This window comes from Palaemon carinicauda, chromosome 2 (genome assembly GCF_036898095.1).
Source record: "Palaemon carinicauda isolate YSFRI2023 chromosome 2, ASM3689809v2, whole genome shotgun sequence".
Taxonomy (NCBI): domain Eukaryota; kingdom Metazoa; phylum Arthropoda; class Malacostraca; order Decapoda; family Palaemonidae; genus Palaemon; species Palaemon carinicauda.
Window position 1 is genome coordinate 190718912 of NC_090726.1, and position 15382 is coordinate 190734293.

General features: G+C 36.8%; 1 protein-coding gene across 5 annotated transcripts in view; it reads right to left on the minus strand.

Annotated features, from left to right (window-relative positions):
- Positions 1 to 10971: 10971 nt before the first annotated feature.
- LOC137628779 (epidermal growth factor receptor kinase substrate 8-like) overlaps positions 10972 to 15382 on the minus strand; it is a 182913-nt gene continuing 178502 nt past the window's right edge. For all 5 annotated transcript variants that reach the window (XM_068360008.1, XM_068360001.1, XM_068359991.1 and 2 more), the window contains one exon: positions 10972 to 13075. In XM_068360008.1, coding sequence (XP_068216109.1) covers positions 12936 to 13075 — 140 coding nt within the window. In that variant the 3' untranslated portion in view covers positions 10972 to 12935. The remainder of the gene's footprint in view (positions 13076 to 15382) is intronic.

Consider the following 15382-nt stretch of genomic DNA (forward strand, 5'->3'; position numbering starts at 1 on the left):
ATGCGCCCTCCTCCCCCACTGACATTCACGGGAGAAGGGGGAGAGCGGAGTAACTGTAACAACAACAGAATTACAATTATGTAAATCATCTAAGAATGTTCACCAATAGTAAGAACCACTGACCCCCGAAGAGAAGTGTTCCCCCCAGAGAAGCTGAAAAGTTAAAAAAACAATTAGATTACATTAAAAAATAATTGAGACAAATAAACGGAACAGTAACCCAACCCGCAATGGGAAAGAAGCTTCCGTAATAGTACGTAGTAGTAGTAAGGGGTGAACGACCTCGAGTAGAGATAGCGACCGTAGTCAGTCGAAACTCCCACATTCCCTTCGCTAAGAATCCAATTTCCCCATAGGAAAGGAGGAACAGTGAAGATAATAGATGAATGAAGAAAGTCCAGCGATGACTATTCCCCACGGCGGGCGAGTTAACGGAAAAGCCGAAGGAACGACCGAAGGACCAAGAGGGAGAGGCCGTACCCCATGACGTGAAACCGTGGTGGCCTTGCACTACGCCGGTGGTGTTGTCGTACACTACACACACAGCACAAACACTGAAAAGAAAACTTACTACATTTCTATACACATATATATACATAAACATAAAGAATGTTTATATATATATTACAAGTATAGTAAAACGACAAAAAGCATTAATGGCTGTCAAAGAGGCGAGGGTGAAAGCGGACACGTCTGACTACCACCCGAGCCGAAGTGCGCGAGCTCAGCACACAGGTGTGAGGGGGGGGGGGTAGCAAGCTACCCCTCCCTACCCCCCGCTAACTAGCTATGGGGGTAGTAAACCCTCGTTAAAATTCTAATGGCTCGTCATTTCGGCTACGCCGAAAGTAATACCCGTGTTAAATAGCGTGGTTTGTATTTCAGTTACGGAACAAATACGATTTTGCCAATATACTGTATTATGTAAAAATTATCCTCTGTTACATGGGCCACTGAGGGCTGGATAAAGAGGAACGGACAAAAGGATATTGTACGTTGTGTGAAGGAACTTACACTTTTACTGTCTTAAGAAAAAAAAAATGAAGGAACGGGGACAATTCCACTACTTATTTCTTTAATAGAAGTAGGATATTTCTCCTATTGGGAGGACAGCAGCTCCTAACAAAATTCATCATATTAATGAAACAGATATTGAACAATGCACCTGAAGTGCAAAGGCCTTAGCCAGGGGATCAGTCTGTCATTGACATGTGAAAAGGTGTCTTATTCAGTTGTGCAGTGCAATCTGACAACACACACAAGAAAAGTGGCTCATGTATAGGACACGGCTGTTAGAATATGGTGAGGTACTGACACGCAGTTGACACTGAGCGTGGACGTGTTATTAAATAAAGTAATGACTTTAGTCTTCCTAAACATCTGTTTGGAAGGGAATGACACAATCTTCCTCTCACCAGTCAGTCAAAAACTGTAAAGTCTGTGTCGTGGACACTCATGAGGATGTCTGCACAACATCAGAAAAGGATATAAGGGAGAATTCAAGGACGAACACGAAGAATTCTTACGAGGAAAACAATGCCAAGAACCCCAGAAATTATATGATTTGTTACAGGCGTACAAGGAAAACCAGACTCGAATGTAAAAATGGGGGAAAGGTTGGAACCTTTCAACAGAGTTGCCTCAGCATGGGGGGAGGGGGGCGATTGCAGTTTCAACTGGAGTGTGGTGTTCTCGGGTGAAAATATAGGAAGACAGTTGGTACTTTTAACAGACATTTCCAAAAACATAAAAGTCATCCTTCTGCTGGGAACTCCTGACACAAAGGATACTAGTGAAATAAAAAAAGAATCTATACATCTTCAATTATCAGGTATATCCGAGTAAATTTTATCATAGAGCGGCAAGAGGAGATCCTCCTCTTGACCCAGCCAGGAGAGAAGCGAAGCTTGCCTCATAGCAACTCATCGCGCTGCCCAGCAGTGTTGTTGCCTAGTAGCCTATTAATATAATTGCCAGATAGGCACCTTTTTCTTTCTCTCTGATCATAGAGAATCGACATATGAGCAAACCCATATAAATGACTCGAAAGTTTGTATCCATGTAGGAATAAACATACATACATAAACAGTATGACAAAATGAGTAACCACTAACAAAAATACTCACATGTAATAAATAAACGCATGTGAAAGTAACATTAATTCTGCTCAAGCTAACACAATTTATGAATACGGCACTCACTAGACATACACTAAAAAAGGAATTCAACTTAATATGCACAGAATATATAAACAGTAATATAATTGTAGACTGGCACACCCTAACTGCAAATGTAAAATTCAAAATACACAATGCAATAAGAATACAAAAAGTATTGAGGAAGGGTCAATTATGAAAAGATGAACTACATGACCTGTAAACAACAGTGAACATAATTCATACAGTCTTAGGATGCAAGGCCAGTTGATTTACATAAAAGGTTGATTATATATATACTGTACTACAGGTAAAACAGGTTACACAATATTGTAAATAATAAATCATTTAAAAATAGAAATGTAATAGCTTGCTCAAGATAACAAATAACAAAAGTCAGCTCATTATCCAAAGAGAAAAATTCATATAAAAACCCATTGAAAATAAAAAATCTTTTAAACTAGAATAAATCATTTCGATACTTGTAGAAATCAAGTGCTGTTTAATTGGGGAATGAAAGGCTTGGCCAAAATAAATATTTTTCACTTTGTTTCTATCAGAAAGATGCAGTGTGGAATAGAACACTTGTTCCCTTAGGTGAAACCATCTTGATTTCTTTATTAAATTCTTTTGCCCAGCCATAGTCAGTTATGCCTTTGTCAACATCTTCAAGTTTTAATTGCTGACTTTTAAAGTTAGGAATTCGAAAGGTAGGTCATTTAAAGTTGTCAAAAAAATATTTTGTGCAGAATGAAGAGATTTAAGCAAAATTACTGCACACATGCTATCTGAAATTATCTAAGATGCCCAGTGCTTTGTCAGAATCCAGGCTTACTGACTTGGTAATAAAAGAAAAAAAATAGGAAACATAGAGCTTGCTGAAGCAAAGCAGTGCTTCTCCCAGAAAAAAGTAACGGTATCTAGAATAATTTCTTTACAAAGGTATACTCGACTACAGTGAATAATCATCAAAGAAAATCTTGCTGAAAATTAGACAATTTCATATTTTTACCAAAAAATTAAAATTATGGCATATTAGCTGATAAAAACAAAACTTTAAGGATGGGATCATTTGTGAAATTCTTCAAAATAAAGAAAACACACTAAAATGGCAAGCTAATGACTGATTCTTAGACAAAATTGAATGAATGACGTTTTTTAAGAGGATGAACATGCCTGGGTTTTCATTCAGCAGTTTAAATGGGGCTATATAATTAATAGACTGCATTGGAGATGGGACCTATTAGGTTTAGCAAACACCTAAGGAAGAAAGAGTAAAAGAATTATTACCAATAAGTAAAAAGCAAAATGTATTTTTTTTTTTAAATTAATGATCATCATACAGGAATCTTTTGGCCTAGCACTGTCACCCCAACCACAAATGAATCTACAAGACTGATCAAGAGAATCCAAGACTGCTCCTGCTAGTTTAAGTGCAGTCAACAGTAATCCTCTTTGGGAGTAAGCTGACTTGCAGGGAACTCATAATGTAAGTACTAGTGACTACATTTATCCCACTGAATTAAATTGTGATGAGCTAGTGTCCAAACTATCAAGCAAATGTTCACCTCAACAAGGGAATCACATAATACTGTATACTATGCCATCCAAATAGATAACATGATATAATTTAAATGTGCTTACTTTGGCTAATGGATATTAGGATCCAGACTACCCACTCAAGAGTTCTATCCCACAATCTAGTTGTCTTAGAGTGACTAGGATTGCTGCATGCAAGTGTAGAGCAACAGAAGGTTTAAAGGCCCCTCATGAATGGCAGAGGCAAGAGACAGTGACATTGCCCTATCAAGCAGGACAATGCCCTGTGACTGACCATATTACTGCAGATCAGTGCCCAAGGCCCCTCTCCACCCAAGCTAGGACCGAGGAGGGCCAAGCAATGGCTGCTGATGACTCACCAGATATAACTATAAGCTCCCCCAAACCCCCTATAATTAGCTCACAAGGATGGTGAGGTTGCGGCAACCGAAGGAACTAACGAGTATGAGCGGGACTCGAACCCCAGTCTGGCAATCACCAGGCAAGGATGGTACCACCAGGCCACCACAAGAATCAAGAGGTTCTGCAAGAGGCTTTGGAACCTGTAATGGGCAGAGAACTTTCAGAACCCTTATTGAAATAAAGTTTAAATCGTAGATACAACTTGGGTAATTAGGTTAGGTTGGCAACAAGGGGGGTAAGACTAGAGTTGCAATTTTAAGAGGATTCATTAGACTTCTGAACTTTAACAAAGAAGCACTGGACTTCTGAACTTTAACAAAGGAAGCTAGCAATGTCGAGTGTTAATGATGCTCATCACTATTGAAAGTTGGCTGATTATCTGAATACTGAAGTCTAAAGGTGAAAGTTTGTCATTATTGTTGACCTCCCAACACCAATAAACTCGCCTGGATTTTAGACTGAAATAACAGCAAGTTCCCTGTTAATTTCATTGGCAGTTGTCGTAACGTACTTTTACACGAGAGGTATCATAGGGCAAAGCACTTTTTACGTTATTTAAATCACAGTATTGCCCACAACATGCTACACCAAGGAAATACAGATAATGAACTTTCAGAAACAATTTCTGTGGACACTCCTTGCAGTAATTGCTTAAAAAACCAAGGGAAGACATCAATGTGCAGTAATAAGTAAACAATCTGCACAAATGAAGAAACAGAGATTGGCGCTTCAGTTAAGACTTGCTGCTAAAATGTTCTTTCCTTTACAAAGTGCATGCATTTACATAGTGAAAGAAAATGGGAAAATAAAATTTTTTATGGGTAAATGTTGATTAAGCCAAGTTTCTGGAGAATTAGCAACATGAAAATCAGGGGAGGTTCAGAGATAAGAAATTTTATTAAAATTCTCATTTTTACCCTATCTCTCTTCTCAACATCCATAGCAGATCCTGTTCCCACTGATTCCAGTCCCGTTACCAAACCAGGAACACTTGGTTCAGGAGAATAAGCACCTACTAAAAGTTTCCGAGCCTGAGAACCTGAAGGTTCATGAACTACCGAGTCCCATTGGTGCGAGGGGTAGAACAGGAGGAACGCTGGAGTTTATGGAAATGGAAAGACCTTAATTAGGGCCTCTGGACACAACCTAGATTAGGGCCACTGTAGAGAGCATGGAATAATACCTTCCCTATTTTGGCTATAAATGAAGCATCCACAAGAGATGCAAGCTGACCAAAACGTGGAGAGACAGGAACCTGCCTAGCAGAAGCTTGAGTTGGTGCTTGAACAAGCTAACTTACTAAACCATGGTTAAGAAGCCTCCTCTTTTGGATCTAGATCAACCTCCAACTCAAACTCTTCTACTTGATTGGGGGTCTGGTCCACCATAACCAAACGGCCTAATCCAATGCTGATAGGTAGATGAGATCTCAATATTCCTCATAAGGTAAATACTCCGAGGACCACACGATCTTAGCAAAAGCTTTCACCCACATAGGGGAAAAATACAACTCTCGAGTCTTCTGCTATTAGACCTTTACTCTTTACAACATGGACCCATTGCAGACATGTAAGGCAATTTACTGTGTTCCAAGTTCTACCTCAAGAGGCACAACAGATACCATGAACATGGCAGCGGACATGACACCATCTTGTATTAGTAAGATTACTACATTCAACTTGGTTACACTATCTCTGATCACTTACTAGTTATAAAAATTCCCAAATTAAAATACTGAATAGTAATCCCCATAAGGAGGGGAGTTTACCTTCCTCCATCCCCAAGATATTGTACAATTACTTTACATTTCATGTGAACAAGAAAGAATTAAGACTAGAAGACTAACTCACTTCCTCTAACTATTGTTAGAAAGTATAACTCTTTGACACATTGAAAAGTAAGGAAAAAGCTAATGAGCACGAAGGATACTAGCGTGGCATTGCCAATATCAAATGAGCTGTCATTCCATGCGCCCTCCAATATCTATTCAAGAATAACTACTGGGGGACAGAGGCTCCAGTCTCAAGAGGGGAACAAAGGGTTTACCCTCATATTTAAGAAAAACTCTGAGGAGGGATGAGGCAATCTGTCCCCACATCATGGGGAGGGATGAGGCAATCTGTCCCCACATCATATGACATTTACAAACAGTAGATAAAATGATAATGCAGAACATGAAAAGCAAGGGCTATATCAATCATGCTGCTAGACACTGTTATACAGAAAATTAAAACTCACAAGGTACAGAGATAACAAATACTTTAACCGAAACACTTCCATGCTCTCTCAACAATGTAGGCAGAACATGTATATGACAATAATTGCAAGTCTTTAGTCTAAAATTTACTTTGAATATCTAATAAATATATGACAATGTAATAGTTATAACATTCGTAGGAAGCAAAGAGGAGATAATATTCCACAGTAAACCTCAACACTTATCAAACAGATGCGAAAAGAATTGTAATGTCTTGGGACCGTATGCCAAAAAAATATAAACTATTCCCGGCTATGCAAGTTTGAACCTGAGAACCATGACACACTGGGTAAACAATATGAACAACCAAGGTAAAACTCAAAAAGAAAGAAAACAGTTCAAACTTTTCAAGCTAAATCAGTGAATTCATATGGGAAATGACAAAAACTCCAAGTAAACAACACTTGTAGATAAACAAATTTGGTACGTCATCTAAAAATAACTAACGTACAAACTGGAAATTAACCAATTGATCTTAATTTAAAGGTTGAGGAGAATGCGTGACAGTCTGGTACTGGGAGCGTGTATTAGAAAAAAAAGTGTCCACGTGTTAGCAGATTTCAAAATGGGCGTCAAATGCATACTAGCGACCAGGTTGCCTTAGCTCTGGTACCAGTGTTGGTTCTTGGCAATGTGTCATGTATGTCAGACATATTTCAGCATAAGAGGTGCTTTGACATTCAACAGAGCATGCATCCATAGGTCCTTCTAATACTACATACATGGTGTGCTCGATACACTGGCCATCAAGCAAAGGACAACGTTTCTTTGGTATCTTCTTGTACTAGATTCCCAGTTCTAGACTTTCACAAGAAAGTTCTTGAAGACCACACAGCATATTAACCCCAAAAGAGCTCCCCTCGGAAGATTTTTCTTCTTCCCCAGGATCTTTTCTCTGTGTCCAGTCACTACTCTCAAGGCCTTTTTAGCTAGAACTGCCACCCGCTCGTCTGGCCCCTTGGTTATCAGGGAACAAGGAGGTACTATTCCCATTCACGGTATCAGGCAACAAATCCTCTACTTCTTTAAACATACTAATCCGGAATCATTTCCCCAGGCTCATGATATACGGACAGTAGATACCTCCATCAATTACTTCCAGAACAGGGACTTTGATGATTTTTAAAAAATATACGGGTTGGAAATCCCCTATGGTTGTCAAATGCCACTATCTAAAGATCTTACAGGCCCTTAAATACCCGACGATGGCAGCAGGGAAGCCTTTTCCCTCCCCATTAATCTCTACTTCTTCCTTTCTTCCATCTCTTCTCTTCTCCCTCCTACCCGCCACTCACACCACATCGCCACTCTCCTAGGTAGTTCGTTAGCCCTATGATATTTGCCATGTTTAATTCCTATGGTTTAACTGTTATTGTAGTTACGGTTCCTTTAAGGTTTAGATATGCTTAGACATGTAAGGTTTGATGCCTTTTGCGATTCGACACTCAGTTGATTCCTTGTCGTCTTAGATATTTAGCCTTACGCTCCCTATGTCATTTGGCTAGTTGGTAATTAGACGTTTCTTACATTATTATATTATATTATTGTCGTACATGGTGATTGTATTCTCCGCATTATGTTATTACTTTATTGGGCTTGGAAGGCATTCTCTGGTACTTTTTCACCGGCCGTCACAGATCGACCCAGAAAAGGGATTTTGACGAAATAAAAATCTATTTCTGGGGAGAGACCTGTGACACCCGGTGAAACCCTTCCCGGTTATTTTTGTACGGACCCACCCTTTCCTTGCCAAGCCATATGTTCTTGCAGAAGGATGACCTGGAGAGCGCGAGTAGTAGGTGTCGGTGGAGTAGTCCAACTGTATTCTCTAGGGCCTGTCACGGCCCTCCCCTTTGATGAAGGGATTATCTAAATGGAAGACAGCCTGTGAATAGTGGTTTACACACGCCCTTGTTAAATACACGACATCAACAAGGTGTTCGCGCGAGGGTTGTAACCTCTGCATTACATGCTTTTATCTTTCTCTAGTATATTTGGAAGATTTATATAAGAAAAGTGTAAAGAAGGACCTTTTCACCGGGTGTCACAGGTCTCTCCCCAGAAATAGATTTTTCCTTCGTCAAAATCCCTTTTTTTATTAACTAACGATTATGGTTTTGATGACAAACAAAATATTCTAAAACACGGCAAGCTGATAAAAATTCCCGAACAGAAAAGATATAGTGGAGCACACGAGTTAAGCATAAACATAGAATAACGAGTTACTGCAACATAAACAAATATTTCCTCCCACTGAGGAATGAATCAGTGAGGAGAAACATGAACTACAGTCAGCCTTCAAAATTTGCAGAGTCAGTCATTCGTGATACAGAGAACGGTACAACCTTTTTAATAAAAATTCATCCATTCGAGCTTTCGCAATTACAGGATAGTAATACTGTACCTTGGTATCTGACAATAATTTGTTTAAAAAAAAAAATGGTGGGATACCGTTTCGTTTGAATACCGAATCACTATTTCCCATATAAAATAATGTAAAAGTATATAATGCATTCCAAGCTCCAGTTGATTCACTAGTGGCATGACATATTAGCATAAAAAGTGATACAGGAATGTAGTTTTTACACAAACAGTAAATACAATAACACACACAAAACTCAAAAATGAAAACATTGGAAGTAATTTTTAACACAAGAAAACTTACCTTTTTGGTTACAATGTGATGGCATAAGTGGATGGCAGTGAGGAGAGGAAGAGAGGAGTTACTACCAGGAAAGGGAATCCCCTTCCATGAAAATATCGGGTAATTGAGTTTTTTCCCTTTTCTGTCGCTTTTGGGCAGGTTTTTTTAAATAAAAAACCGATTCGATGTTAGTTGCTTCTGCCTTTTTTTTGTAGAAAAGGTTTCCAGCTCTATGGCAAAGTTGATGCGATCAAGTATTCGAAAGCAAGATCTGAAATACTCATTCCGTTTTCGTATTTATTAATAATTTCCATTTTCTGTTCAATTATTTTTTGTACCTTTCCTTTTTACTTGACCACTTCCACTCGTATCCTTCTACGGACCAATTTTATGAGCAAATGAATCAAAATAAAAAAGGATGCACAACAGATATAACACAAGTGTAAAACAAAAAATAATGCAGAGCGTATGCTTACGTTCATCTGAAACAACGGCTAATGCTTAACTGATGGAGTTTGGCTTTAAGCTTATCGGGCTTTTACTCATACTGGTCGATTACCGAAAATTAGTTCAAGAACAGGTGTATTTTTCACTCTAACTTTTTGGTCGAGTACCGATTTGTTCGAGCTTTGAGGCGTTTGAATACAGAGGTTTTACTGTATATTACTGTAATCTCACGGTAAGCCGATGATTTCAAGCTGACCAGTCTTCTTTGCGCTCTGCAAGCCTCATGCCGTTTTCACACAGCACAACATTCCATCTCTTGCATCGTTTATCCTTGCGTGTGCATTTCCCACTTCAGTCGTTTTTGTGATAGCATCACATTGCATTACTTCATGAACATCATGATCCCCAAGAGAGCTGCTGCGGCTTCCGAAGGATCTGCTAAACAGCAGAGGAAGATCATGAATCTTGAGATAGTTTGAGTCCTGATAAGTGGTTAATAGTGGTTTAAGTGTGATGCGCGTAAGAGAGGATATCTCAAGAGTTGTATCATGCTTCATGCCATGTTACTGCATAGAACTTTGTATGAAAACTGTTATTGGTGTCTGTAGTTGCTTTTTCTTTTTATTTCATTGTTAGTGTATCCTTGTTATTATTAATGTATAGGTATTGTTATATTAAATACTGTACAGTACTGTACACAAAATACCGTAAGTTACAGTACAGTAATGTAGATATAGGCTAAGTGTACGGTGAATTGGAACGGTGCAATTTGACCTACCGAAAATAGCGATCACTTACACGAGTGATATGTCGTGCTACCTTGGCTAGTTAAACTGTACTGCAATGATAGTACTGTAAATTTATTACAATAATATACACTACAGTATTAGCGAGTAGTTAGATAGGAACAACAGTGTTTTGTTGATACAGTATTTATGCACGTGTGGTGATGACTCGAGATGTGTAGTCCTACCGTGTACCGTATATACGTACATATGGTACACTTGTGTACAGTTACTGAAATGTGTTCATACACTAATACGATAGTAAAGGTGATAGAAACCATGTAAAAACAATATAGTGTGTTACTTAGTGTGTTAGTCAACGCACGTAGGCAACGGGCAAAGTTGGTAGAGTACGAGTTGACCCACCCTAGGGTAGCAAGCATTAGCGGATTTTCAATTTTCACACCTGTCTGTTATTCTAACCACAGCAAAGACCGAAGGCCAACTGTATTTTCAAGCCAAGAATAAGCACTGTCAGATTGGTGTTCTGTATCCACAAGCAGGCTACCTATCAAATCAAGGAACTTACTGTGATAAAAGTAGAGAATGTTTATTAGGAAAGTGGTTGTACAAATCTTTCATGTGTCTCTCAAATTGGCGACAAATAATAGGTTTAATTATGCTCGAGCTGGTTTTCATAAACTCCTTGAACAACTTTCATAGCGTCTGCCAACTGACATCTCATGTTTCAGTTAAAAAAAGGTTTCATTAAAACTACACTGTTATATAAAATATGTACTACTACATGATAATGTCATACTCGATTTTTTCAAAGCATTAAAATGTATTTGTGACTAAAGTTACTGCAATATTTTAAAATTATAATAAAATAACTTTATATGTCTGCTATCCAGGTAACATTTTTTAGCTATTTCCTTCAGCTAACTTGACCTGTTCTTATAATAAAAGCAAAAATTATCATCACACTAATTCTCCCTTAATATTTTTCATACAATTCAAAATCCATATAATCTTTCAACATTAGTCCTCAAAGCTTAGTTTTGAGTTGCAAATTCAACCTTGTACAATTAAAGTTGTATAAATGACTTAACAATTGGTACAAAGTACAGAAATTTGGTCTGCTCTTTTAAAGTCCAAATAATGAATGTTGAATTATATAAAAATACTGTATCATAAGGTAGCCTTCAAGTTATAATTGTGACCTTTTACTAGCATGAGATATAGTAGGAGAGTAACAAACAAAATTTATAGCTATTGTTTCATAATTAGGACATACTGTATTTTGATAATTCATCTTAGTTGCATTTGAAAGACATCTTGTCTAACAGGTAAATATATCGGGAAATATGTAAATACATGTATATGTTTCCTTATTTAAGGTCATTATTTCAATATACTTTTTTTCCAGAAAACATAGAGGTCTGAAACTTGTTTACATAATAATTATTTTCCTCTGTTCATCATCCCACATTCTGTGTGGGTGGCAAAGAACTTCTCACACATACGTATGGATCTGAGAAAATAATTTGTCAATGGAATTTCCCAGGTCACTTATAAGTTTGTTTAGTTTATAATCAACAGAGGCTTTTTATTGTAGTTTATATAACATAATCATGGTTATTGTGCCCATTAGAAAATTGATACAATAGCTGCAAAAAAAGGATTATAAAAATAACTTTTATAAAGAATTTAGAAAATAGTGAAAATTACATTATTGCACTGTACTGTACTATTGAGTATTTTAATTTATGGCATATAGCTTCTTGCTAAGAGAAGAGATAATTCATTAAAGCGAAGAAAGATAAATTTCAGTATATTAGTCGAAAAATTCTACTACCCTTTTAACCTTTAATGGTTCATACAGTACTGTTGCAAAGTCGGTCGCTAATTTTCACTTTAATTATGGGTATCATTTCATGAGCTATCTGGAAATTAGTAAATAACTGGATTCTTTTAAATTCACAACTTAATTTTAAAAGTTTGCAAGATAAAATATAAAGCTATAATATAATAAGACTGTACTAATTTCTTACAAAGATACTAAGCTATTTTAAAACTCATACATAATGACTAGGCTATTATGACCCCAACATAAAATATTTTATATGATTAATCACATTCCACGCTGTCATTTAACTTCATGCAACAGAGCTAAACAAATATTTCAAGATAATCTTTAGTTTAAGCAATATTCTTAGTGTAATGACACTTGACTTGTGACTTGCAAGAGGATTATGTTCCTCGTGAGGTATGTCAAGAGGAAATAATCATGCAGTCAAAAGATACGTCTAAAGCATTAACATAAGGAATTGATAATTTTCTATTCCCATATCAGTACTCAAAGATTCATAACATTTTAAATATCTAATCACTGAATCTTTATAACCACAAGTTCACAAGTTTGTTTTCCTTTCTTTACCAGTAGTTATATTTACAAATGCATACATAATTTAAAAGAAATTCCACTCATGCATTTGTTCCTCTCCTTCCATTGAAAAACTAATTAAAATAATGTTAATTACCAATTGCATCAATCTTAGACCTGGTATAAAATTCTGCTTAAGCTAAGAGTCATCTGTCTGTATCACCTCACTCTAAAAATGGCCACGTTAAGGACTGTACACAATGTACAAATATATAGATTTTCATAAGAATTTTTAAAAAATTGTATAACTGTACACGAGCATTTAGAACTATACAATGAACTCTACTTGAATAAAGCATCAACGAGATGCTTTATCATCAAAAGACTGATTTATAATTTTTTTACGCTGCTTCTTGATTTGTTCTTTCAAAGTGTTTGTCCCTGCAATTCCTCCAGTAGCTCCTGATTCTTCTTCCTCTTCTTCCTCTTCATCTGAATCTGCAGGAATAATTTTGCAAGTTATCATACATAGGAATTTTACACTAAAACTTGGGTTTACAAATTCATTGAGATGTCCAGTGGATTATATACACTAGAGAAGTAAAGACATTATATAAGAAGATTAAGGTTAATAACCTCTGACTGATTATATCAACATTTTTTTTAATAGATCAAACAAATTGTAATAGAAATTTCAGCCCAATTTCTTGAATGTCAATTCTGTAGTAGATGACAAACAAATTTGGAAAAAAAATATAGAATAAAAAAAAACTGGAGAAAATAAGTTTAGATAACCAAATATAAAAAAAGTATAAGGCATTTCTCCAAATACAGCAATCATAAAACTACAGAGTACTGTACCCATAGTACATTATGCTTAGACTTGGCAGTAAATTATTTTCACCTTTGTTTTTGTAGAGTATATAACAAATTTTGTATTTCTACTGTCTAGCAGCAGCATTTCATGTAAAGTAGGAATATCTGTGTTTGGGGAAACACCTTCCAGTTTTATGGCAAGAGATTTTTTTGTTTCATTTTCTTGCACAAGGCCCTACTCTTCTTTAGTCAATTTACCATACTCTTTGTATTATTTATTTTATGTAGAGATCCAGATTTATAAAGTGGCCCTCTCCATTTTAATAATATGGTTTCATACTTCCTAAGTGGCTGGCTTTATTGAGTATAAGTACAGTGGAAACTCTACATACAATTGTTCCAACATCCGAAGTAAAATTCGATAAAATTTTCGTTTTGACACCCGAAGTCATGCTCCAACATCCGACTTAGGTCTTGTTTATGCCGGTAGATGACAGCATGTCAGAGGGACGCCATTGAGCGTCGAGTTTGTCAAGTTTTCTGTTCTCGTGTGCATCGTGTGGTTGTCCTCTGTTCGGTCAGTTATTAACAGTGCTTATTATCTTCCTTTTCTCACTTTTCATTTTTGATTTTACGTATAATCATGGGTCCCAACAAGCTTAGTTTTGGTACTGGTATTAGTAGTGGTGAGAAAAGGAAGAAGGCCATGCTTTCATTAGAATTGAAGCAAGAAATCATCGAAAAACACGAGCGCGGTGTGAGTGATCTGGCTAAAAAATATGGCCGGAATAGGTCTGCGATCTCGACTATCATCAAGCAGAAGGAAGCCATTAAAGCAGTCAAACTATCGAAGGGGATAACTTTGAAGCAAAGAAAACTAAGAGAGAGAGAGAGAGAGAGAGAGAGAGAGAGAGAGAGAGAGAGAGAGAGAGAGAGAGAGAGAGAGAGAGAGAGAGAGAGAGGATGATGTTTATTGTCGAGCATGCAATAAAACAAGCTGAATAAGTGAATCCTTAAAATAAGTTTTAAAAAGTTATCTCTCTCTCTCTCTCTCTCTCTCTCTCTCTCTGAATCCTATTTGAAGGCAGGCAAATCTGGTGAGTTTATCTGGTCTTTAATGAGAGAGAGAGAGAGAGAGAGAGAGAGAGAGAGAGAGAGAGAGAGAGAGAGAGAGAGAGAGAGAGATATTGACGATAGCTTTTTAAAACTTATTTTTATTTATTATTTCTTTATAATTATTCTTTTTTACATCACTCTTATATAATGCAATTGCCTTATTGTTTTGTGTAATTATGTGTAGTAATTTATTAAGGAGCTATCATAGGTTTTTGGGCTGTAGAACGAATTATACAAATTACAGTGTATTCTTATGGGAATATTTGCTCCAACATACGATTGTTTTAACATACGAAGCAAGTCCCGGAAAGAATTAAGATCGTATGTAGAGGTTCCACTTTATCTTTTTTTACCATTTTACAATCACAATTCTATAAACTAGGTTGCTTACAAAATGGTTACTATCAATCAACTATATGGTAACTCATATGGCACTACTCTGGCTTACATAGGTACTCTAGGCAGCTCATGTCTACTATGTAATATAGTAGTAGTATAAAATTTTAAAACTTTTTAGCAGCATTTTCTCTTGTGCACGTGCATGAGCACTAACCTAGAATCACTATGGGAATCCTCACATTCTTTATCTTCTTATAAAAAGAAGATGGTTAGCCCATCACAAGTCCTTTGCCTAGCACATGTGCAAAAGGGTAATAAACAAACTGGACAGCTCAATGTTTTTAGTTTGGCAGATTCTACAAGCACAGGTATGAAAGTAAGGAGGAAGCAGGAGAGGAGATTGAATAGAGTGAGGTATCTCAGTTTTGGTCTTAGAGAAAGTTTATTGCAGAACTGTATCCAAATAGATAAGCCCAGGTAAAAAACTTAGCAAACAAATAACTAGAAACACAAGATAAGAAAGTAAAGGTGTCG